The sequence below is a fragment of the Dendropsophus ebraccatus genome, chromosome 5, assembly GCF_027789765.1.
Source record: "Dendropsophus ebraccatus isolate aDenEbr1 chromosome 5, aDenEbr1.pat, whole genome shotgun sequence".
Taxonomy (NCBI): domain Eukaryota; kingdom Metazoa; phylum Chordata; class Amphibia; order Anura; family Hylidae; genus Dendropsophus; species Dendropsophus ebraccatus.
This window is the reverse complement of record NC_091458.1, coordinates 148220103-148246314: the sequence shown is the minus strand read 5'-3', so window position 1 is coordinate 148246314 and position 26212 is coordinate 148220103. Positions and strand designations below refer to the sequence as shown.

General features: G+C 46.8%; 1 protein-coding gene across 1 annotated transcript; it reads left to right on the top strand.

Moving 5' to 3' along the window:
• The first annotated feature begins 8877 nt into the window (after positions 1-8877).
• On the top strand, positions 8878-19947 carry STX12 (syntaxin 12). Its single transcript, XM_069972616.1, has 9 exons — positions 8878-9057; positions 11676-11745; positions 11838-11937; positions 13707-13844; positions 14775-14818; positions 15630-15735; positions 15872-15944; positions 17083-17165; positions 19131-19947. Exons 1-9 carry the CDS (start codon positions 8961-8963, stop codon positions 19224-19226), a joined length of 807 nt encoding a protein of 268 aa, XP_069828717.1. The 5' UTR covers positions 8878-8960; the 3' UTR covers positions 19227-19947.
• The last annotated feature ends 6265 nt before the right edge of the window (positions 19948-26212 follow it).

Sequence of the window (26212 nt, the reverse complement as noted above, 5' to 3'; positions counted from 1 at the left end):
AAGCCCTTATAATATGTCCTTGAGATCTTGTGTAGTGTGTTGGGCCACACACTATAGCCTAAATTTCCCATCTGTTGCAATAGTCTTTTCTCACCATTCTATATCACTTTAATAAAGGTTTGACAAAATGGGTTTCAATTAATATGTCATGTGTCAGGAATGTGCAGTAGCCTGGTGTGAACTCGGCCTGTTTTTACTCTTGTGTGACACACCCGCTTGTTTCTCAGCTTCCAGCAATGCAGGAGTTACTCTGAGCTCTGCTAGACTTGATTGCTGCAGCTGAGCAAGTCTTTTGATTGACATATTCCTCTGCCTGTCCAAAACCTTGAGGATCAGAGCGCCGGTCCAATGGGGATCCTGACTGGGCTCTTGATCCTCATAAAAGAAAGATGAGCCAGTACTTCTCTGCTGGCTAATAAGGTTCATACCCTGATCCCAGCTCCCCCTGTCTATTCCTGTGATCCCCGTTCCTAATTCCTCTGCTTGCTCGACCTGTTACCTGACCTCCTGCCTGACCTTTGACTACCCGATTGTTTCCTGATTTTGTACTGTGTTGCCCGTTTGGTTTTGACTTTGGCTTGTTGACTCTCCTTTGTTTTTGTTTGTTCTGTGTTACACTTATACCAGAGCAGGGACCGCCTTCATGGTTGTCCGCGGCTACCTAGGGCCGTTTGAGGCAAGTAGGTAGGGACAGTGTGTGGGTTCAGGCTTAGGGCTCACTGTCGTGTCTCATCCCTACCTCCCTGTCCTGACATTATGTATGGAAGAACAGTCCCATGCTTTGGAGGGTAGCAAACCACGTTCACTGCTTGAAACTGTGTAAAGCACACCGGATTCATACTTTACAAACCTTGTGGCCAAGGAATTTGAAATCCTGTCCTTTATGGTACATGTTTTTTTCCTATACATAAAGAAATACAGTGTATATATATATATATATATATATATATATATATATATATATATATATATTAGACATAATGATGTCTATTCTTCTACTATATGAGAGTTTTACCCTATTCATGATCCTACCGCAGCCCATTAAGTAATTTTGTTTTATTTTCTAGGCTAGTTGCTCTGTTACAAACATAAGTCAGTATTACTAGCAGTATATCCATCCTAAAGTGCATCTCTTACCAAAAAAACTTTTAAAAATTTTTTATTAGTTGGGGTCTAAGTGTTCAGATCGTGACCAATCAGGAAAACAAACAGGTAGAGAAGTGCACTGCTGTGTGCCTCTCTCCCTGTTCTGTGTCTATGTGATCTACATTATGCAACCATCTCTGGCTGGGAGAAAACGCACCAAGGGCTTTCTTCTTCTAGATCGGTCGGGGTCTGAACACTCAAACCCCAAATGATAAAGACTTTCAATGGCTCCCTGAGGAAGATCACGAAACGTCAGAACATGCAGTGTGTGAGTGCCACCATATTATAATGGGTGAATGCAGGAAAGCATGATTATTGTGTGAAAGCTATTGTGTGAAAGTTTCTGTATCAGAAACTTACCACTCATGGACACCCTGCTGGCCTCCCGGATCTCCTGCTTCTGCAACGACAAAACCTGGCTGAGGAACAGCCACTCAGCGACTGGGTTGGGACCCTGCACAATAAGTAAAAAAAAAATTCAGCTCAGGACTTGCTGCTGACGGTGCGACAAATCTTGGGCTGGTTTGCCGGTTGCTACACTTAGCCCTTTAAAGAGAACTGCAAGTCTTCAGCCAGCTAAGTATATTACAGAAAGTGGATACCTACATGGTCTTTACTGTTTGGTGGCCAATAGAGGCCGAATGTTTGGGTTTGGATGAGTATCGCCTTATGGGGTGTCATGTCCATAAGGCTACAGTGAGCCCTCAGCTGAATCCAGCCCACTGTCCCTGCCTAATTGGAAGATCTGTCCTAGCAGTAGCTTCTAACTGGGCAACACAAGCGCCTGCTGACAGCAAAAACCCATTTACATCTCCTAGAACCGTTGAGCAGAGCATGATTGGCTCCTGAACTGCTGACCAGTAAAGACACCCCCATCCTGTGATTGCCTGCCCAGCTCTGGCTTCAGCAGGACAGGCAGCTGCAGGAGTGGGGGCAGGTAAGTCTGTGATGTGGACGCTAACTGCTGAGACTTTTCCATGGCAGCCAACAGCCTTCTGAATACCTTGTAACCCTAGGCCTGCCATATGTATACCTCTATAAAGCTGCGCTGGAGGCATGGCTGCATAGATACCATTATGCTGTATAAAACTATATGAGTTTGATATCTTTATAATAATAGTAATATTATTATATATATTCACCGCACGCTGAAGTCTGGCGAAAATTTTTAGAAAAGTATTATATTGCCTCCCAAAAGTTATACAAATCACCAATATACACTTATTATGGGAAATCCTTATAAAGTGCTTTTTTCCCTGCACTTACTACTGTATCAAGGCTTCACTTCCTGGATAACATGGTGATGTCACTTCCTGGATAACATGGTGATGTCACTTCCTGGATAACATGGTGATGTCACTTCCTGGATAACATGGTGATGTCACTTCCTGAATAAAAATGGTGATGTCACTTTCTGGATAACATGTTGATGTCACTTCCTGGATAATATGGTGATGTCACAGCCCCACTCCCAGAGCTGTGGCTGCTGGAGAGGATAATGGCAGGGGCACACTGAGGGACACAGGGCACTGGAGGGACACTAAGCATCCCCCTGCCATCATCCTCTCCAGCAGCCACAACCCGCACAGCTCTGGGAGTTGGGCTGTGACATCACCATGTTATCCAGGAAGTGACATCACCATGTTATCCAGGGAGTGACATCACCATGTTATCCAGGAAGTGAAGCCTTGATGCAGTAGTAAGTGCAGGGAAAAAAGCACTTTATAAGCATTTCCCGTAATAAGTGTATATTGGTGATTCGTATACCTATTGGCGGGCAATACAATATTTTTATAAAAAATTTTGCAGGACTTCTCCTTTAAGGAAAAGAAAAAAAAAAGATAGGACTCTCGAAAGAGGACAATGAAAAATCTTAAAAAATTGCTTGGTCACTAAGGCCTAAAGTAGGCCGAACACTAAGGGGTTGATAAAAGAATTTAGTAGAAATTCCAGATTTCTATGTGAAGCTGAATGACAGTCAGCAGACAACATGTGACAGACATCAGAGTCAATGGCTTCACGCTTAGAGGGGCGGATATTTGGTTTCCTTCTAAAACAAAAGACTCTTGTGTCCTCGATATGAGGGCTAATACTCATCACAGGCTTCATTCACAGAGAAGCACAGACTTGACTTCTATACTCAGGATGATTATATGTCCATCTTCATGTACTGTGACTTGGCTAAAACAATAGTATATTTACCACCACTGCCAGCCAATAATTTTGGGCTACGTTTCAGAGATGCCTCTGTCAAAGAACAATGAGGCTTCCTTCAAACACAAATTCTGCATCATGTTTTTAAGGTTTGAAAAAAAAAGAGCCAGCAGTTCTTCCTGCTTTTTAACCTTTTTTCAGGGCATTTTTTTTTTTTTCGTAAATTAGTATAGGTTTTTTTTTTTTCCTAGCATTTTATCCCTTGAAACCTTTTTACAGGTCATGTGATTTGTGTCATTGTGTGATTTCAGGATTTTTATTGACGAATTGGGGTAAAAAACACCAGAGAAAAACACCAAACCCATAAGCGCAGAGCAGGTAATGTATGCTTCGGACGGCAGGGGGTTAAGGGGGCTGTCACTTACATACATACATATGAGTATGTCTTCTCATTTATATTGACAGGCAAGGGATCCGCAGTGGATTTCGCAGCCAATTCGCAGAGTGAAATCTGCTGCGGATCCGTTACGTGTGAAACCGGCTTTAGAGAAGAAAGAAGGTACAAACATGTTTTATAAAGGTACATATGGATTGTGCTGTATCTAAACTTCCATGGTGCTGAGAACAGCCCATAGAGTAAGGGTGACGGTATCACTTACTAGCAGCACAAGGTCAGCACCAACCCAACATTTAGTGTTAGGGGCCGCTTACACTATGGAATTTCTAGCGGACTCTGCGGGGCGGGTTACTACCTGAAACACCCTAACAAGCAAACCCTCACCACAACACCTCTCTAGCCCTGACCCCAAGAGTTAGTGCTCAGGTGGAGGCTTATTTTGTGGGACCTAAGTGTTAGTTAAATCTTTAAGAAAGTATTTCCAGCACTCACCGCTTCTTCTGCAAACAGAACATGTATACAGGTTTTGCATACAAACAAGGACACGTTTCCGCTGGGTTTGTCTTCCTCGGCTAGTCTAGATGTCGAAGGAAAACCCAGCCAAAACGCATCCTTGTTTGTATGCCGAGCCATATGTCTTCTAAGTGTTAGGTAGGAGCTGATTCTGCACTGTGAGCTGCCAATCACGTGGTCCTGTTTGCTTTGCATGACAAGGAGCCTTGCCAGCTGGGTCAGCCCTCCCGAACCAACCCCACCCCCGGACAGGACCTGGCATACATACCGGCTCCTGTGCTTCCCGCCGCGGAGATATGGCCGTCGGCTCATCAGGTGACATGTGACCACTAAAAGTGGCAAAAAAAAGCTGTTTTAAACCTTGCACAAATATTGTCACCGCCTTTCCATATAAGGAGTTCTTAGCACCATTCTTAAAGTGAATGTACCATCAGGCCCGGGCTGAAGCACTGAAGTGAATTAAGACCCTCCCCTATGGCACTGTCCACCAACAATAACATGCATTTTTGAAGGGAGAGACCACAAAGAAATCCTTTATATGGTAAGATATGACATTTTAAAGAGGTAGTCGGGGAAAATACACTTTCCCCTTATACACAGGATAGGGGAAAAGTAGGAGATTGGGAGGGGTCCGACCCCTGAACCGCCCAGCAATTTCCGTATCGGACCCCACCGACTCTGTTATGAATAGAGCCCCGGGTCGGCATGTGACCCACAGCTCTATTCATTCCTATGGAGCGACGGAAAGAGCCGAGTACAGGAATGAATAGAGCTGTGGGACACATGCCGACCCGGGGCTCTATTCATAACAGAGCCGGCGGGGTCCGATACGGAGATTGCTGGTGGGTTCAGGGGTCAAACCCCTGACAAACTCCTACTTTTTCCCTATCCTGTGGATAGGGGAAAAGTTAAAGCGTCACTGTCCTTTTATTTATTTTGTTTTTGCAGAAATCAATAATCCAGACGATTTTAAGAAACTTTGTAAGTGGGTTTATTAGGCAAATATGTCATTATCTGCATTCAAAAAGACTTTCCCCAGGTCCCCCCCTCCCTCCTCTCTCTCATTTATTGCTCATTATCAGGAAATCTCGACTCTTTTACACCATTGGAGCCCTGTCTGTTCTATGGAGAGGGGAGGGAGGAGATTAGTCGCCAGCAGAGAGCAGAGAACAAAGGATTACACAGCAGGAACTGTGTGAAAGAAGTATTCAGAGGTCAGAGGAGATAGCCGGTGATGTAGCTGTAAATTAACTCTTTGTTTTCCTGTTTTGGTGTCTTATCTCCCTTCACCCGTCCCCTCTTCATAGACAATTATGAAGACGGGGGGAGAGCTTTAAACTGCTTTTTCATGATAAAAATGCATTTTTCGGCTAATAAACCCAATTACAAAGTTTCCTAAAATCACCTGTACAACTGATTTCTGCCAATTGTTTTTTTTAAACAACAGTTTAACAGTTTTTTTTTTTCTCGGAATACCCCTTTAACCACTTAGTGACCGCCATGCTGCCTTTTCACGGCGGCAACTAATGGGCTTTATTCCGATGCGTGCGCCTTTTAACGGCGGGCGCATCGGAATAAATTACCGCCGGCGGCGGCAGCAGCAGGGCGGGTGATCAGCGGTCAATGTGACTGCTGACCCCCTCCTGTAACTGCCCGAAATGGAGGATTCTCCGCTCCGGGCAGTTTAACCCGTTAAATGCCGCTGTCAAACCATGACAGCGGCATCTAACGGGTCCCGGTGGATCCCGGACGGCGCCATGGGTCACTTACGTGATCGCGATGTCCCGCGGCGCCGTCCGGTCCTCCGATGTCTCCATGGTGATCCCGGGGTCCTAATGAAGGTCCCTGGGGTGACCATGGAGATGCCTCATGCTGACAGGGGTGGCTGTGGCTATTGCCTGTCAGCATGAGGCATGATACAATACATTGCAGTACATCAGGTACTGCAATGTATTGTATCAGTGATCTAAGTATTTTACACTAGTGTACAGTAATGTACACTAGTGTAAAAGTAAAAAAAAGTGAAAAAAAAGTGTGCACCAAACACAACACAGCCCCCACCAGCCCCCCCCAATAATAAAGATGCATTACATTTCCTATACCCAATAAAACGTGACATAAAAGTGATCCAAAACACAAATCCTATAAATATTTGGTATCGTTACGTCCGTAACGACCAAATCTATAAAACTATATCAATAATTATATCGCACGACACACGTTGTAAAAAATAAATAAAAAAAAAAACAGTACTAGAATAGCTGTATTTTATCAATCCACTTTAGAAAATACGTCATAAAAGAGATCAAAAAGTCATATACATATAAAACTTGGTATCAATAGAAACTACAGGTCTTCTCGCATAATATAAGCCCAGAACCAGCTCTGTCGCGCAAAAGATAAGAACGCTATGGATCTTGCAATGCGGCGACAGTTTTTGTGGGTTTTTGCTAGGGCGATCACTAATGGGCTCTATTCTGCTGCCATCAGCTCTTTATGGCGATGGTGCAGAAAAGTGCAGCGGCGCCGGTAGTGCCCGAAGCCCCCTCCTCTCAGCTACCGGAGGTAGCTGAGGGGTTGGGACAGAGTGTGGGCTCAGTCCCGGCCAGTCCCCTCACCGGCGATCGCTGTTATTACCAGTATAACGGCGGCCACCGGTAACAGACATTGCCAGCGCAGCTGAACACTTTCATCTCTTCTCACAGTGAATCCACGGTGAGAGGAGATGAAAACATGTCCCCCCCTGTCCCCAGAATTAACCCTAGTTACCTGGTCACTGACCCTCCCCTCGCTGGGCGGCCATCTGATCCAAGATGGCCGCCGCCAGTTTGCCCGTCGACACCACCCCAGATAGCCAGTAAACACATATTGCCTGTAACTAAAATGACACTCCTTCCCTTCTGAGCCCTGCTGTGTGCCCATACAGTGGTTTATGCCCACATATGGGGTACCATTGTACTCAGGAAAAGCTCCGTTACAAATGTTGGGGTGCTTTTTCTCCCCTGTTCCTAGTGAAATTGAAAAATTTCAAACTAAACAAACATGTTATTGAAAAAATTCAATTTTTTTCTTTTTGACTGCCTAGTTTTGAATACTTTTCTCCAATACCTGTGGGGTCAAAATGGTCACCACACCCCAAGATGAATTCTTTGAGGGGTGTACTTTCCTAAATGGGGGGGGGGTTCTATTCTGCAGACATTACAGGGGCACTGCCAACGCACCTGGCGCTCAAAAACTTCTTTAGAAAAATCTGCACTGAAAATGCTAATTGGCGCTCCCTTCCTTCCGAGGCCCGCTGTGTGCCCATACAGTGGTTTATGCCCACATATGGGGTACTGTTCTACTCAGGAGAACCTGCGTTACATATATTGGGGTGAGTTTTCTCCCCTCTTCCTTGTGAAATTGAGAAATTTCAAACTAAATGAACATATTATTGCAAAAATTCTATTTTTTCATTTTTACTGCCTTCTTTTGAATACTTTCCTCTAATACCTGTGGGGTCAAAATGCTCACCACACCCCAAGATGTATTCTTTGAGGGGTGTACTTTCCAAAATGGGGTGACTTTTGGTGGGGTTCTATTCTGCTGACACTACAGGGGCTCTGCAAACGCACCTGGCGCTCAGAAACTTCTTCAGCAAAATCTGAACTGGAAATGCTAATTGGCGCTCCTTCCCTTCTGAGCCCGGCTGTGTGCCCATACAGGGGTTTATGCCCACATATGGGGTACCAGTGTACTCAGGAGAACCTGCGTTACAAAATATGGGGTGCATTTTCTCTCATGTTTATTATGAAAATGAGATACTTTAATCTTAACAAATATATTATTGGAAAATTTCTACTTTCCATTTTTTTCCGGCCTAATTGTGAATACTTTCCTCCAGCCCCTGTAGGGTTAAAATGCTCATTATACCCCTAGATTAATTCTTTAAGGTGTCTAGTTTCCAAAATGGGGTCACTTATGGGGGTTTCCAGTATACAAGCCTCCTAAATCAACTTAAAAAAAGAACTGGTCCCTAAAAAAAATCAGTTTTGGAAATTTTATGAAAATTTCATAATTTGCTGATACATTTCTAAGCCCCGTAACACCCTAAAAAAGTGAAATATGTTTACGAAATGAAGCCAGAATAAAGAGGACATATCGGTAATGTGACTTTCTTTTTTTAGAAGCAAAGAATTTCAAAGTTCGTAAAATGCAAATTTTTCATGATATTTTGATGTTTTTCACAAAAAACACACAAGACAGTGACCAAATTTTGCCACTAACATAAAGCACCATATGTTAGGAAAAAACAATCTCAGATTCGCTAGGATACGTTAAAGCATCACTGAGCTATAAGCGCATAAAGTGAGACAGGTCAGATTTTGAAAAACAGGCTTGGTCCCTAAGGGGTTAAGAGTTTGCAGTACTACCGTAGCACAAAATAACACTGTCTACAAGTCTGGGTCACAATTCAGGACCCTGTTCAGACTGTCCACATTCACGTGTGATAATGCCACCATTGGTGCCCCACACAGTACAGGGCTGTGACTGGATATGAGTTACCAGGCTTCACCTCACAGCAACCAGGGAAAAACATGGGACCAGCTGATCCAAGGCCACGCCCACTCTTACCATCACCGAAGCACCCGACGACTCGCCCCGCCCCCTTCCTGACGTCACCGCACCCTGGGGCGTTGCTTTACGGCTGCGCAGTGCTCCTGTGACCGGCACGGTAGACGGAGGAGATCCAGGCCGAACGCACAGCATCATGTCCGGCCAGTGGCCAAACAGCCCAGCCCGAGGGCGAGACTTCCACGGTATCATCCAGACATGCAGCGGCAACATCCAGAGGATCACCAACAACAGTGAGTGCGGAGAACCGGGCTGGGATGGGGCTCACCGATCACTTGTCATCTGTCACCGAGCCCCGGGATGGCTCTTCTCTGCCGGGATCACATCTACCTGTTCTTTATATCTATATCAGGGATGGGGAACCTGCCAGCTGCTGCAAAACTACAATTCCCATCATGCCTGGACAGCCGAAGGCTGTCCAGGCATGATGGGAGTTGTAGTTTTGCAGCAGCTGGCAGGTTCCCCATCCCTGAGCTACATATTCACATCTATATCCAGCCAATATAGGAGCAGCATATCACATAGGGTCAGGAAGTGAGGCAGGAAGCATCCCTCCCCACAGCTAACAGGATATATGCCTATGGGTCATGACCTGTATGTATAATCTCCAGCCTAGTGGGGTAGCGTGAGTTGGCAGGTAAGTATTGCGTGTCCCCTACCCACCTGGACTGTGAATGTGAGAGAGTGGCAATGTATACAGTATATATATATATATATATATATATATATATATATATATATATATATATATATATATATGTGTGTGTCACCGCTCACTAGAGGCACAGGCAGTGTAATCCTTCCACACCCGAACCTCATGTTACTACTGCAGTGGTAATAATACCGTCATAATAATACTGAATTAAAAAAAACCCCACTGTGCGCAGACCAATATGCCACAGACAGTACTCACGTAGTGATGATCGCAGCTTTACACAGGCTCTGCAGACAGTATAAGAGGTTACACTGCAGTTACATCCAGTGACTCACAGGGGGCATATTCTTGGAGTCATTTTCTTCAGCTCTGACACTTCCCATACAGGGATACTCGATGAAGAGGTATGATCTCCTGAATGGCGTCCAGGTAGATGGTGTGGTACTCTGTGGTTTAAAGGGAACCAATCACGCTAAAAACAGCCATAAAGCTAAGGAAATGTACTGCGTGGCGTAGTACAGCAGCGTCTTCTTGCTGTACTGCGCATGCGCAGCCTAGTAAAGCCCCCTCCATGTCATGTCAGTATGCAGTTCTACAACACGCCCAGAGGGGCGTGATTACATTGACTGAGCCGGTGATGTACCAGCATGTTTCCTTAGTTTTATGGTTGTTTTTAGCGTGATTGGTTTCCTTCAAGATCTTGGGGGGGGGGGGGGGGGACGGGTTGGTGTAAACTCCCCTTTGAAAGAGTGAGTAACCCCCACCGCCCGCAGCCCCTGGCCAGGAGCATGCATTGCCTGCTCGGCGCCGTGGCTGTGTGTGAGGTTCCCAGCTCCCCTCGCCTCACACACAGCCGCGGCGTCGAGCAGGTAATGTATGCTGCGGGCTGTTGGGGGTTAAAGGGGTCGGGTCACATACTGGCAGAACTCGCAGCGTGAAATCCGCTGCGGATCCGGTACGTGTGAAGCTACCCTTGGGGTATGTTCACACTGAGTAAAACAGGCAGAAATGACCGGGGATCGTGAGGCAGGCGGGATTCCGAGCTGAGTTTTACTTAGTGTGAACGCACCCTTAGGGCCCTATTCCACCGGGCAATTATCGTTCAGATTATCGTTAAATCGTTCGAATCTAAACGATAATCGTTTGGTTGAAATGCAGTTAACGATTAACGATCGTCGTTGATCGCTTTATAAGACCTGGACCTATTTTTATCGTTGCTCGTTCGCAAATCGTTCACATTGAATAAGATGTCGTTCGCAGTAGATACGAACGCAATAGCGAAGAAATAGCAAAGAAAAAACTATTGCAAATACGATCATAAGTAACAATTATCGTTCCATGGAAATGAGTGAACGTTTTCAGGTCTTTTGCAATAGCGGTTATTTGAGATTGTTAATCGTTAACGATTATGCGAACGATAATCGTCCAGTGGAATAGGGCCCTTAGTCCCCAGTCACTTCTGAGTATTGTGGATTATAGGTCAGAGTATCGGCACGTGCCAGTAATTCTATCACACAGCAGGAAGTGAGTCAGCTGTATGATAAGGCATGGCTCCATCCACAGAGTATTCCATCAATGCCGATAGATGATGACCCATCTCTAGCATCGGCTATGGAGAGAGCAGGGTTCCTGGGACAGCTATCAGCGGATGTTATTACTGATGACAGTGCAGCTCTCTCTCCATTGCAGTCTATGGGATAAGAGCTGAGCCAGTAGTACAAGAATGACATGGTCACTCATTAATTTGCAGAGGAAATGTATGACTGCCTTGCAGGTTTTAGTAGCCAGATCTGATCACCTAGTCACTGATGTGGCTTTCAATGTAGACAATCACTTTAACTCATAGTTGAATGGCTGTTGTGGTTTTTTTTAAATTAAAGGGGTTGTCCTGGATTTAAAAAAAAAACAAAAACAAAAAAAAACAGCTACTTTCTTTTCAAAACAGCGCCACCAGTTTCCTCAGGTTGTGTATGGTATTGCAGTTCACCTCTATTCATTTTAATGGAACCCACACTTAGGACAGGAGAGGGGCTATTTCTGAAAGTTAGGGGGCGTTCATATGTCTGACACATCATGACATTCCTTCCCCATCCGTAACGTCCGCAAATGTGTGGCCATGTGATTGCCCACTTAGCGGACATATTGTTTTTTAGGCTGCCGGATATTTAAACCTTTTCTTATTATTATTATTTTCAGCTGCTCAGATACGTACTTTGTTGAACCAGCTTGGAACCAGTCGAGATTCCACTAAGCTCCAGCAGAACCTGTAAGTGGTATCCCCAGTTTATGGCACAGAATGTAGGCCGCACTCTCCTAATAGATGGAAGTTTAATCCCTATTTTTTTATCTTTGATGTAGCCAACAGATTCAGCATTCCACTAATGTCTTGGCCAAGGAAACCAACACTTACTTGAAGGATCTTGCATTGGTTTCTGTTCCGTTGTCTCCCACAGAGCAGGTAACTAATGATTTTTATTCAATCTAAAAAAGGTAAGAAATAATTTACTGAGTTGGATTCAAGGAGAAGTCCGGCAATTTATAAAATCAGACGGCCGGCAGAAGGGAAATTTATTAAAAGTACGGACTTACCTCTCCCTGTGCCTGTGGTGAGCGTTGTGACTGGCCCTAGGACTCCCACCGGTAGGCATTTTCCCACGAATTGTGATGTCACAACTCGGGGGGGGGGGGGGGGGAGGGGGGATTGGGAGTTACTAGAAACACATGTACGTTTGATAATCAACCCATGTAAAAATGTCATCGATCAGACGAGGAGCTGGAAACTCCTGATCCTCGGCTGATCGCGCATCTTGCGGACAGGCTTTAAAGGGGTTGTCCGGCGATAAAAAATTATTCACAGAATAACACACATTACAAAGTTATACAACTTTGTAATGTATGTTATGTCTGTGAATGGCCCCTTCCCCGTGTTTCCCCCCACCCACGCTAGACCCGGAAGTGTGGTGCATTATACTCACCGCATCTTCCCCGTGTCCCACCACCCCCACCCGTGTACCCGGAAGTGTGGTGCGCTATACATTACCTCTCACGTGCCGACCACGGTCTCCGATCGTCAGCAGTGACGTCTTCTTCGGGAGGCCGGCGGATCTTCCCGAGTGCCGGACACCCTCTGCAGCGTCATCCGAAGCTCAGCCGTGATTGGCTGAGCATAACTGTGCTCAGCCAATCGCGGCTGAGCGGCTGATGACGCGGCCACGTCATCAGCTGCTCGGCTGCGATTGGCTGAGCACAGTTATGCTCAGCCAATCGCGGCTGAGCTTCGGATGACGCTGCAGAGGGCGGCCGGCACTCGGGAAGATCCGCCGGCCTCCCGAAGAAGACGTCACTGCTGAGGATCGGAGACCGTGGTCGGCAAGTGACAGGTAATGTATAGCGCACCACACTTCCGGGTACACGGGTGGGGGTGGTGGGACACGGGGAAGGGGGCCATTCACAGACATAACATACATTACAAAGTTGTATAACTTTGTAATGTGTGTTATTCTGTGAATAATTTTTTATCGCCGGACAACTCCTTTTAATTTTATTGTTATTGGCCACATATCTCTTCTGTATAAACAGATGTGCGGCCAATAACTAAGGGAAACTGACGGCACGGATATGCATACATCCAGATCACACAGCAGTACATACTTACCATCAGCGCTGCTGTGTGATCGGTTATCCCGCTCTCCAGCTCTCCCAACCCACCGCTGTAACTTCAGGTCACTGCCTCCTCCATCTGTCAGCCAATCTGGAGGAGGCGTCAGCCCAAAGTCACAGTAGTGACTGACAGCACAGATATAAGCATATCTCTGCTGTCAGTTTCCATGGCCACACGAACGATACAAGTATCGTTTGTGCAACCAAGCCTCTCAATTAATTGTGCCGTATAAAGTTACTGCAAACGTTTGCATCCCTGCGCGGCCCCATGTCAAGCCGTGTAAAAGGATCCTAACTCTGCTGTCAATTTGTTCCCTGTTTTTAAGGGTATAAACCCACACACCGTATATGCAGCGTATTTACTGCTGCGATACGCAGCAAACTCGCAGCAAAATCGCAGCAGATTAGATCTAAATAACTGAACACAGCATCAAATCTGTACCAACAAATCTGCTGCGTATTTGTTGCATATCTGCTGCATATACGGTGTGTGGGTTTATACCCTTATGGTTGTTTTTGCTTAGTAATATTACGAATTGACCACCATTAGATTGTCCTTTCTTACAGCGTCAGCAGAAACTCCAGAAGGAGCGTCTTATGAACGATTTTTCCGCTGCACTTAACAATTTCCAAGCTGTCCAGAGAAAGGTGTCCGAAAAGGAGAAGGAGACAGTAGCACGTGCCCGAGCTGGGTCTCGTCTGTCAGTAAGTCCACTTCTATAATCTGTAGCATGATTTCTTATTACAGACATGGAGAAGAAGTCGGATGCTGCTCTAGGGAGCCCTGAAAAACATGCATACAGCCTATGGCCATGTTCACACAATGTATATTTTCGTAAAACCACGGTCGTTGTACAACGGCGATTGTTACAAAAATATACGTTACCTTGCTGTCTATGGGATCCTGGTTGGAGTGTATACACATAGTATACGCTCCGGCCGGGATCCCTAGCGGCGCCGAAAATAACTGACATGTTCATTGAATAGCAATCGCAGAAAACCATGTCTGTGCACACTGTGGAGCGAGCGACAGATGCGCCCACATCACAACTCTGCGGCCCTAAAGATCATCCGGCCGGTATGGCCAATCTCTTACATAGTGTGAACATAGCCTATGTCTGTATCCATGTTTTCCTGGCAGCCCCAGGGCGGCAACCAACTTCTGCAGCCCTCCAATGTCATGGAGGGGGTAGGGCCTACAGCGCTGATGTGGTCTGAGATATGGGGCACCATAGCTGTTAAACCCCGTCCCTATGGCACTGTCCACCAACAATAATATGCATTTTTGAGGGGAGGGGTTACAAAGAAATCTTTTATACAGCAAAATATGTAATGTCCAAAATATAAGCTTAAGAAGGGTGCTGAGAACTCCTTAAAGGGGAGGAGGGACAGTATCACTTTAATAAAAACAAGACGCATAGAACACAGTGTATATACTGTGCCAGGTGTTGTAGCTCATTTCCATTGAGGTAGATGTTACATCATGTTCCATGTATGTGTGACATTGATAAACCCATGTTAGGGACTTTTAGGGACTAATTTTAAACCTCGGGTGAATTGCTTAAACCAGCTCTAAAACCATTATATTTCTATAAGAATTTCCTTTAATTTCTGCTTTCTTTTCTTTCTTTCTAGGGCGATGAAAGGCAGAAGGAAGAGCCGCTTGTTTCCTTTGATAAGTAAGTTTGGGACATCGGACGCTGGGTATTTTCTGATGAGACTTGCTATGCATAGAGAGTGGATATTTATAGAGGGTATATACAGGTGAGACTGCTTTACTGTGTTAACCTTCCAAGATGTGGAGGGGACAGGTGTATTTCCCGATCAATGCGACATTGTGTGCGGGTGTGGTTTAGCCTTTACTCTGTCGGAAAATGCTCCTGCCCCCTCCACGTCTCAGGAGGCTTACTACTTCTCCTCGCCGGAGCGTGGAGCAGGTAATGTACGCTCCGGCCGGCGGCGGTTAAGGAGCCGGCATTTACATGAGAATCATGGATTCTCATAGAAACTACAGGCAAGGGATCTGCTGTGAATTAGCAGTGTGAAATCTGCTGCCGATCCGGTACGTGTGAATCTGGCTTTAGGGGTAATTTGCAATGCCCCAGACCGCACAGGGACTCCTGCATACTCCCCTACTCCAATCCCTTGCTTCCACTGTTCTCACAGCGCCCAGTCTGAGATGTGCCAGTCCTGCAGGACCTGAGGCAGGTCACTGCTGCGGCTATTGATCAGCAGGGTGAGAAGTTCCTGTAGGGAAGGCACATTATTGGAAGCGGAGAGCACCAGGGGCCGGGAGCTATCAGATCAGCAGTGGTGGGGGATTGGGGTAAGTGAGTATGCTTTTATTTTCTGTTTTGCAGCTTTTTATTAAAAAAAATAATAAAATTGACTCCAGACAACCCCTGTAATGTAAAACTTTCTAATAAGTACTAGTTTGTTTGATTGTATGTGTTTTTTTTATTATTATTATTATTATTATTATTATTCAAGTAATGAAGATTGGAACCAAATGCAAAGCCAAGAGGAAGATCTTGGAATCACAGAACAAGACTTGGAACTTATAAAAGAAAGAGAGAGCGCGATCCAGAAATTAGAGGTGAGACGCCATTACACGTATAATTTCACACTGATTATGCTTCGTCTTTCATGAGCGTGTTATTATATCTGAGCGGATAGCTGTCGGCTATAAATGTATCTACCATACTAACGCTCTTTCTACTTACATCTTACAGGCAGATATTCTTGATGTCAATCAGATTTTTAAAGACCTGGCAGTAATGATCCATGACCAAGGAGAGATGATAGGTAATAATGCTTTTACCCTAACTTTAATTTGATACGTTCCAGAATGTTTTATTGTGATGTTGGCAGAGCTATAGCATACTGCAGAGCAGGGCTTATAAGACTATTTTCTATCCGGGCCTCGCCATCCAATCCGTGTTGATTCTGGGGCCTCACTGACAGACGTATACTACCGCATAGTGTCAAGTACTGCTGTGAAGCACCCGTATGGCTCCATCCAAATACCACTATGCAGTGCACACAATGGGGGACATTTATGAAGGCTGCGCCAGTGGTGTACGCAAGGAAGGAGGCGCAGATTCGCCCTTTTCTCCTTGGTATACGCCAGCTGTATCCCCCACTTGGCTGAAGGGGGGGGGGGGGGCTTGGGGGTGTGACAAGGTGGGAAGGAGGTGTGGCCTTCTCTCACACCTCTTTTTTGATTCTTTCCACCTGTAAATCATGGCAGAAATCTGCTCCTGCCCACCGTACAGCAGGTCAGGACGGTGAGCCTCTTAGTGAATCTGGCAGGGCCCAAATTTAAAAATTTTAATGTCCCCCAATATCTTTTTCAATGGCATCCCCGACCCCCTCCGTATCCCTTCTAATACCACCATACAGGGTACATACACCTAGCAGCAACAAACTAAACATACTGCCGCGGTGTAGCACTTAGCACTGTACCAGCGACAAACCAACACCACACTGCAGCAGCACCGCTTCTGGTAGCGGCACTCACGTTCCGTGCACAGTCCGTATATACAAATGGCGTGCAACTGAACAGATTATCAGAACTCCCAGCATCTTGTATCATTATGATGCCCGGGGCTCTGAAACTGTTTACTACTTCATGGTACTGTACTGACAAAGCCGAGTGGCTATGAACACTGCCTAATGTGATATATTCAAAATGTTAAGTACAGTGGTTTCTTACACCCTGTCACATTTTTCCTTACTTTAGTGTGTTTTACAGCCAAAACTAGACATATGAGAGATGTGGTCCCACCTCTGGTGTGTTGGGATCTTTATTTCTCCCTGTAGGAGTTAAATAAACAGTTGTGTCAGGGGGGGACATTTAGGTATAAATGTGTAAGGTGGGAAAAATCTTCCATTATTTGAAATTTTTAAAATGCAATATATATATATTTTTTTATAACTACAGATAGTATAGAAGCCAATGTGGAAAGTGCAGAAGTTCATGTGGAAAGAGGAACCGAGCAATTACAGAGGGCAGCTTACTATCAGGTAAGCCGAGTAGAAGAATAAGTGAGGCCACCTTCACATTTCAGGAACAAATCCCTATAGGCTTCTATTGGACACAGACACCCTCTTAATTTTTTATTTTGAAGGGTATCCGTGCCCTATGGGGGCATCTGTAATTCCAGACTGTTACAGCTTTGCATCCAGAATTCTAGAGCAATGCTGTGCTGACGATGGCCCTTTTAAAGGGGTTAGCCAATTACTGACAGCAGTTCCCTGTGTACCCCATAGAGCTAAAATCTGACTCCCTCCTCCAGGCTGTGCTGTCCTGCTCTGTGGTGAGTCTGTCCATAAGACGGCCAACATGGAGGAGCATGTGACCATGCCCTGCTAAAGCTTTGGCTGTACAAGCATTATACAAACATTGTAGTTTTGCAACAGCTGGAGGGCCTGAGTTTGACATCCCTGTTCTGGACAGACTCAAAACAAAGCAGGGCAGCACAGCCTGTAGGAGGCGAGTCTGATTTTAGGTCTATCGGGTACATAGGGAGGGAGCTGCTATCAGTAAGTGCAGTTAGAACACTAACCAATACTGAACAATTTTACTATAAAGTGTCCAACCCCTTTAACTGTATGCGTTCCTGATCAGAAGTGCATACAGTTAAATGCGGCGCTGTGTTTGACAGGGCCAGGAGCCATTGGCTCCCCACCCTGTCAATCACTCTTTTGGACGGAAGCAGCATTATGCCTCCGGCTACAAGAGGCCAGTCTGCGAGCGCACAAGTTACATCACTCGTGCGCTCACAAAGCTGCAAAATGGGGAGAAACCGGAGAAGAGCACCGCTGCAGCCTGCAGCAGATGAGTATGGTTATTCAAGGACGTACACCTTAAATAACTGATGGCTGAACGATCTTTCTGCTGTCTGTTATCTTTCCTGTCCATACACATGGACGTTCAGCACTGTGTCCCTATGGGGAGGGGTAAGCTGCAGCATGAGCAGATTGTGGCGTTCATTTTTAAAAAGGACCTCTAAAATGTGACAGGTTAATATGGGCAACTGCTCCTACTATTCTTTTCCTTTGCAGAAGGTTTGTGTAATGGTTGTCTTCTACTGGACCTATAGGCACATAGGGTTGGCAATACTTGACAATGGCATTTAAAGCAGAAGTCCGGCGAAAAAATTTAAGTATTGTATTGCCCCCCAAAAGTTATACAAATCACCAATATACACTTCTTATAGGAAATGCACATAACATGCTTTTTTTTCCCTGCACTTACTGCTGCATCAAGGCATTACTTCCTGGATAACATGGTGATGTCACTTCCTGGATAAAATGATGATGTCATGACCTGGCTCCTAGAGCCGTGTGGGCTGTGGCTGCTGGAGAGGATGATGGCAGAGGGATGCTCAGTGTCCCTCCAGTGCCCTGTGTCCCTCTGCCATCATCCTCTCAAGCAGCCACATCCCGCACAGCTCTGGGAGTCGGATCGTGACATCACATCATTTTATCCAGGAAGTGACATCACCATGTTATCCAGGAAGTGAAGCCTTGATGCAGTAGTAAGTGCAGGGAAAAAAGCACTGTATAAGCATTTCCTGTAATAAGTGTATATTGGAAATTTGTATACCTTTTGGGGGGGCAATACAATACTTTCATAAAAATTTTCGCCGGACTTCTCATTTAAGGGCGGTGTTCACAAAAAAAAAAATTCAAATCAACTAGTGACAGAAAGGCCTCTGTACCCCCTGCTGATCTCCTGCTTGGTCCCTGCCTCCATTGTTTTGAATAGCTCTATTCATTCCTATGGAGCTGCAAGAAAGAGTCAAGTACAACTTGTCTCTTTCCGGCGGCTCCATAGGAACAAATAGGTGTATTCATAACAAGCCCAGGCCAATCTGGAGATCAGAGAGGGTCACGGAGGACAATTTAGTTTAACGTGGACAACCTCTTTAATGTTGCAGTGTACATTGAATAACCTCTATTTCTATGTTTTTATTTTTTTTGCAGAAAAAATCCAGAAAGAAGATTTGCATCCTAGCCATGGTCCTTGCTATTGTGGCCATTATTCTGGCTCTTATTATATGGTGGTCTGTGAAGTCCTGATCCATAGGTCTTAACCTGTCCCGCCACACGAGGGCCCAAGTCTTTTTGGTCATGTCTCCCACCTTATCTGTACATATTGACTTCCTAGTGTGCAAAAAAAAGTCTGCCCAAAGTAACTGTCTAGAGGCAGAAATCAGAAAAAGTTGCAGAAGTGGGAAACCGAGAACTTTCTATAGGTTGGGGGTGTGTTTAGCAGCATGAATGGTATGGTAAGAGGGTAGACTTACATCACGGGGATAGCTAGTTATTTATCTATGCAGCTGACTTCCTATCGGCCCTCATGAAGCTTCACATCTAGGATTTGTACCATTGATGGCATATACCATAGCACATTAGGACTTGGGTCTTTCTAACACTACACTGATCTCCCATTGAGCTGCTGTGCCTCTCTGGGCCGCCGACCAGCCGTCTGTAGATACTGTCTTACCTAATAACCAATGTTAATCTGCACAAGTACCTAACCTTATTTCCTTATGGTGCCTGCCCTTAGCCTGTATATAAAATATCTAGCTTTTTTTTGTGCTTAGACAACTGACATTCATTAGCTAGTATTGGTGAATAGAAGGAACCCTGCAATATTTTCTACTCGTTGGACAACAGTGCTGGATTATTCTTATGGTGTGTGTGCTAAGTGTATACACATGTGATATCCTTGTATATACTTAATCTCATTAACTTTCTACTTTTTGATGTTGATGGGCTGCACAAGTGAGCTATATATATATATATATATATATATATATATATATATATATATATATATATTATTCTTTGTGTGTATGTGTATAGGAGTTACAATATGAAACATGAATTAAACAAGGATATATCCTTTGTGTTGTCTTCATACAGTTTTTGTGTGTCTTTTGAGTACAAAGAGATAGCCGTTTCGTATGTGAGGTGGATGCAACACATATAGAAAGTGCCCATTACTGACCTGACAGTCTAAAGCCGGCGCTGCAATTACGGCATGCGTACGCCACAGCCCGCTCCTGCTCCACCTTTGGAAGCAGGTAATTCCGTTAACAGAGACTGGGCAGGAGCATGGGGCAGCTGCAGCCGGTCGTGACGCACGCATCCAATCGACGCGTGCATGGAGGAGCACGCTGAACACTACATAGAATTCTGATGGGATGTGTGAGTGCGTCTTGGGGGGGACCTCTACACCACTTCCTACAGAGATACGAGAAGCACTATAGTGCAATGTGAGCATACTCAAGTCAAATCATTTAGCATGTAATTAAAGGGGTACTCCAGGCGGGGGTTATTTTTGAGGTATGGCCAAGGATCACACCAGATCACACTGCCCCGTTCTCCCGTCCGGCCGCTGCTTCCTGGTCTGAGCTGCGGCTTGAGACGTGACGTCTCAAGGCAGCTCAGCTATTCAGCAGCCGAGACGGGACAAACTGCTGAATGGCTGAGCTGCGGCTTGAGACGTCACGTCTCAAGCCGCAGCTCAGACCAGGAAGCGGCGGTGGGACAGCGCGGTCCGGGACCTGGCGATGGAACTGGGGAGGTAAGTGACCGGCGGTGTCTATATCCACCCCTTCCTCGGCCATACCCTAAAAATAACCCCTGCCCGGAGTACCCCTCTAAATATCGGTGGCTAAAAAAGTTGGATGTAATCCTAGGATAAGTACTGGAAGGAGTTTTTTTTTTTTTTTTTTTTAAAAAGAAGTAATTTACAAATCTAGAACTTTCTGCCACCAGTTCATTTAAAAAAAAAACATTTTTATTTCTCTAAAGTACCCCTTTAAGGAAGGTCCTGCATCCACAATACTGATAACATTCTGCTTCTTCAAGGAGCCTACTATCTAGCTTTGAGGATGAGGTGGTGTATTAAATTAATTCTTGTAGTATGACAGGTGCAGTGTTGCTATACGTGTATGCTGTGTGTAACATTTTCTTTGATTCCTTTCTTTATATAGCGCCAACTATTTCCACAGCACTTTAGCTTTGTCAGTTTTGATCCCTGTTCCTATTGCGGCTCACAATCTAAATTAACATATATATATATATATATATATATATATATATATATATATATATATATATGTATGTATGTTATGGGTGTGGCAGGAAATCGAGTACTTGGAGGAAACCCATGCAAACATGGAGAGAATATACAAACTCCTTGCAGATGTTATCCTTGAAGAAGTTGGATGCCACTCTAATGCATCCAGGAAAACATGAATACAGCCTATGCTATGGCTTATATCCATGTTATCCAGGACTCCCTAGAGCAGCATCCAACTTCTCCAGCCACCGGTAATCAAATGCTGACGATCTGACTCCAACATGTTCCAGGTGCCCTCCTCTCTATAAGTGACGTATTGCAGCCTGGTAGCTGTGCTTGGCTTGCAATGTGCCCGTTTACTGAAAAAGTACAAGACCGGTTTTATGTCCGAGTCCCTCCCTGCCCAAGGATGAGGCATTCCCCTATACTGCCCCTCCTCAGGAATATACACCTCTCTATACAGCTCCTCAAGTATGTCTTCAGACTGATATATTCACCTATATAGTGTTTCAGAATAACACATTCCCCTATATAGGCTTTAAAGGGGTACTCCAGCGAAAAGCTTTTCCCCAGTAATTGAAACACATTACAAAATTATATAACTTTGTAATATGCTTCAATCACCTATCTGCCCCCCTCAACCCCCCACCAGGAAGTTAAGTAAAACTCATTCTTACCTAATGACTGTTGACCCCAGGCTTTTCTGTGGCAGCCATTTTGGGACAATGACATCATCAAGAGGGAGGCGAGTCTAAGCCCAGTTAGGCCAGCCTCCCTTTGTCAAATGACTCAGGTTGCTCAGCTCTGATTGCTGAGCTCTGAGTCAGTTAGGCATCACAGGTGCATCATGGGAAAGCCCAAACCAGGAAGTGAAGAAAAAAATGACACAAACTGGAGGTTCAGGGACCTGCAAACAGCAGGTAATTAAAACGAAAACAGACTCAGGAGGGATGGTAAGTGGGAAACTATGTTTATGGTTAATTGATTTTTATTTTTTTTTTTTAAATCAGCGCCGGAGTACCCCTTTAAGGTTTTCCTCACAATTATGTACTCCGGTATACAGCCCCACACAGCTGTCTGCAGGGCAAGGTATTCCCCTATACAGCCCCTTAGATATGTCCTCAGGATAAGGCATCCCCCTATACAGACCCACAGGCCTGTCTGCAGGAAGAGGCATTCTTCTATATAGTCCCTCAGGCTGAGGCATTAACCTATACAGACCCACAGGCCTTTCTGCAGGATGAGGTATTCTCCTATACAGTCCTTTAGGTATTTCCTCAGGATGAGGCATTCCCCTATACAGCCCCTCAGATGCAGGATGAGGTATCCCCCCTATACAGCCCCTCAGATGCAGGATGAGGTATCCCCCTATACAGCCCCTCAGGATGAGGCATCCCCCTATACAGCCCCTCAGGATGAGGTATCCCCCTATACAGCCCCTCAGGATGAGGTATCCCCCTATACAGCCCCTCAGGATGAGGTATCCCCCTATACAGCCCCTCAGGATGAGGCATCCCCCTATACAGCCCCTCAGGATGACGCATCCCCCTATACAGCCCCTCAGGATGACGCATCCCCTATACAGCCCCTCAGATGCAGGATGATGTATCCTCTTATACAGCCCCTGAGATGCAGGATGAGGCATCCCCCTATACAGCCCCTCAGGATGAGGTATCCCCCTATACAGCCCCTCAGGATGAGGCATTCCCTTATACAGCCCCTTACATTTGGCAGCAGGATGAGGCATTCCCCTATACGGCCACTCAGATGCAGGATGATGTATCCTCTTATACAGCCCCTGAGATGCAGGATGAGGCATCCCCCCTATACAGCCCCTCAGGATGAGGTATCCCCCTATACAGCCCCTCAGGATGAGGCATTCCCCTATACAGCCCCTCAGATATGTCCTCAGGATGGGGCATTCCCCTATACAGCCCCTGAGATGCAGGATGAGGCATCCCCTATACAGCCCCTCAGGATGAGGTATCCCCCTATACAGCCCCTCAGGATGAGGTATCCCCCTATACAGCCCCTCAGGATGAGGCATTCCCCCATACAGCCCCTCAGATGCAGGATGAGGTATCCCCCCTATACAGCCCCTCAGGATGAGGCATTCCCCTATACAGCCCCTCAGATGCAGGATGAGGTATCCCCCCTATACAGCCCCTCAGGATGAGGCATTCCCCTATACAGCCCCTCAGGATGAGGTATCCCCCTATACAGCCCCTCCGGATGAGGTATCCCCCTATACAGCCCCTCAGGATGAGGCATTCCCCTATACAGCCCCTCAGGATGAGGCATTCCCTTATACAGCCCCTCACATTTGGCAGCAGGATGAGGCACCCCCCTATACAGCCCCTCAGATGCAGGATGAGGTATCCCCCTATACAGCCCCTAAGGATGAGGCATCCCCCTATACAGCCCCTCAGGATGAGGCATCCCCCTATACAGCCCCTCAGGATGAGGCATCCCCCTATACAGCCCCTCAGGATGAGGCATCCCCCTATACAGCCCCTTAGGATGAGGCATCCCCCTATACAGCCCCTCAGGATGAGGTATCCTCTTATACAGCCCCTCAGGATGAGGCATCCCCCTATACAGCCCCTCAGGATGAGGCATCCCCCTATACAGCCCCTCAGGATGAGGCATTCCCCCTATACAGCCCCTCAGGATGAGGTATCCCCCTATACAGCCCCTCAGGATGAGGTATCCCCCTATACAGCCCCTCAGGATGAGGCATCCCCCTATACAGCCCCTCAGGATGAGGCATCCCCCTATACAGCCCCTCAGGATGAGGTATCCCCCTATACAGCCCCTCCGGATGAGGCATCCCCCTATACAGACCCTCAGATGCAGGATGAGTTATCCCCCTATACAGACCCTCAGGATGAGGCATCCCCCCTATACAGCCCCTCAGGATGAGGTATCCCCCTATACAGCCCCTCCGGATGAGGTATCCCCCTATACAGCCCCTCAGGATGAGGTATCCCCCCTATACAGCCCCTCACATTTGGCAGCAGGATGAGGCATCAACCTATACAGCCCCTCAGGATGAGGTATCCCCCTATACAGCCCCTCAGGATGAGGCATCCCCCTATACAGCCCCTCAGGATGAGGCATCCCCCCTATACAGCCCCTCAGGATGAGGCATCCCCCTATACAGCCCCTCAGGATAAGGTATCCCCCTATACAGCCCCTCAGGATGAGGTATCCCCCTATACAGCCCCTCAGGATGAGGCATTCCCCTATACAGCCCCTCAGGATGAGGTATCCCCCCTATACAGCCCCTCAGGATGAGGCATCCCCCTATACAGACCCTCAGGATGAGGCATCCCCCCTATACAGCCCCTCAGGATGAGGTATCCCCCTATACAGCCCCTCAGGATGAGGTATCCCCCTATACAGCCCCTCAGGATGAGGCATTCCCCTATACAGCCCCTCAGGATGAGGCATCCCCCTATACAGCCCCTCAGGATGAGGCATCCCCCTATACAGCCCCACAGGATGAGGCATCCCCCTATACAGCCCCTCAGATGCAGGATGAGGCATCCCCCTATACAGCCCCTCAGGATGAGGCATCCCCCTATACAGCCCCACAGGATGAGGTATCCCCTATACAGCCCCACAGGATGAGGCATCCCCCTATACAGCCCCACAGGATGAGGCATCCCCCTATACAGCCCCACAGGATGAGGCATCCCCTATACAGCCCCTCAGATGCAGGATGAGGTATCCCCCCTATACAGCCCCTCAGGATGAGGTATCCCCCCTATACAGCCCCTCAGGATGAGGCATCCCCCTATACAGCCCCTCAGGATGAGGTATCCCCCTATACAGCCCCTCAGGATGAGGCATCCCCCTATACAGCCCCTCAGGATGAGGCATTCCCCCTATACAGCCCCTCAGGATGAGGCATCCCCCTATACAGCCCCTCAGGATGAGGCATCCCCCTATACAGCCCCTCCAGATGAGGTATCCCCCCTATACAGCCCCTCAGGATGAGGTATCCCCCTATACAGCCCCTCCGGATGAGGTATCCCCCTATACAGCCCCTCAGGATGAGGCATCCCCCCTATACAGCCCCTCAGGATGAGGTATCCCCCCTATACAGCCCCTCAGGATGAGGCATCCCCCTATACAGCCCCTCAGGATGAGGTATCCCCCTATACAGCCCCTGAGATGCAGGATGAGGTATCCCCCTATACAGCCCCTCAGGATGAGGTATCCCCCTATACAGTCCCTCAGGATGAGGCATCCCCCTATACAGCCCCTCAGGATGAGGCATTCCCCTATACAGCCCCTCTGGATGAGGTATCCCCCTATACAGCCCCTCAGGATGAGGCATTCCCCTATACAGACCCTCAGGATGAGGTATCCCCCTATACAGCCCCTCAGGATGAGGTATCCCCCTATACAGCCCCTCAGGATGAGGTACCCCCCTATACAGACCCTCAGGATGAGGTACCCCCCTATACAGACCCTCAGGATGAGGTATCCCCCTATACAGCCCCTCAGGATGAGGTATCCCCCTATACAGCCCCTCCGGATGAGGTATCCCCCTATACAGCCCCTCAGGATGAGGCATTCCCCCTATACAGCCCCTCAGGATGAGGCATTCCCCTATACAGCCCCTCAGGATGAGGCATCCCCCTATACAGCCCCTCAGGATGAGGTATCCCCTATACAGCCCCTCAGGATGAGGTATCCCCTATACAGCCCCTCAGGATGAGGCATCCCCCTATACAGCCCCTCAGATGCAGGATGAGGTATCCCCCTATACAGCCCCTCACGTCTGTCTCCAGGATTACACATGGAGGGTATTAGTCCGTATACTTTCCCCGCCCTATTAGTTTAGTTTAGTCTCCAGAACGTTCTACGTCACAGACACCGTACAGCCGCTCCACACGGATACGTCACCATGGATACGCCCACACCGGAAGTACATGCTGCTGGCTGGCAATATACAGGTGGT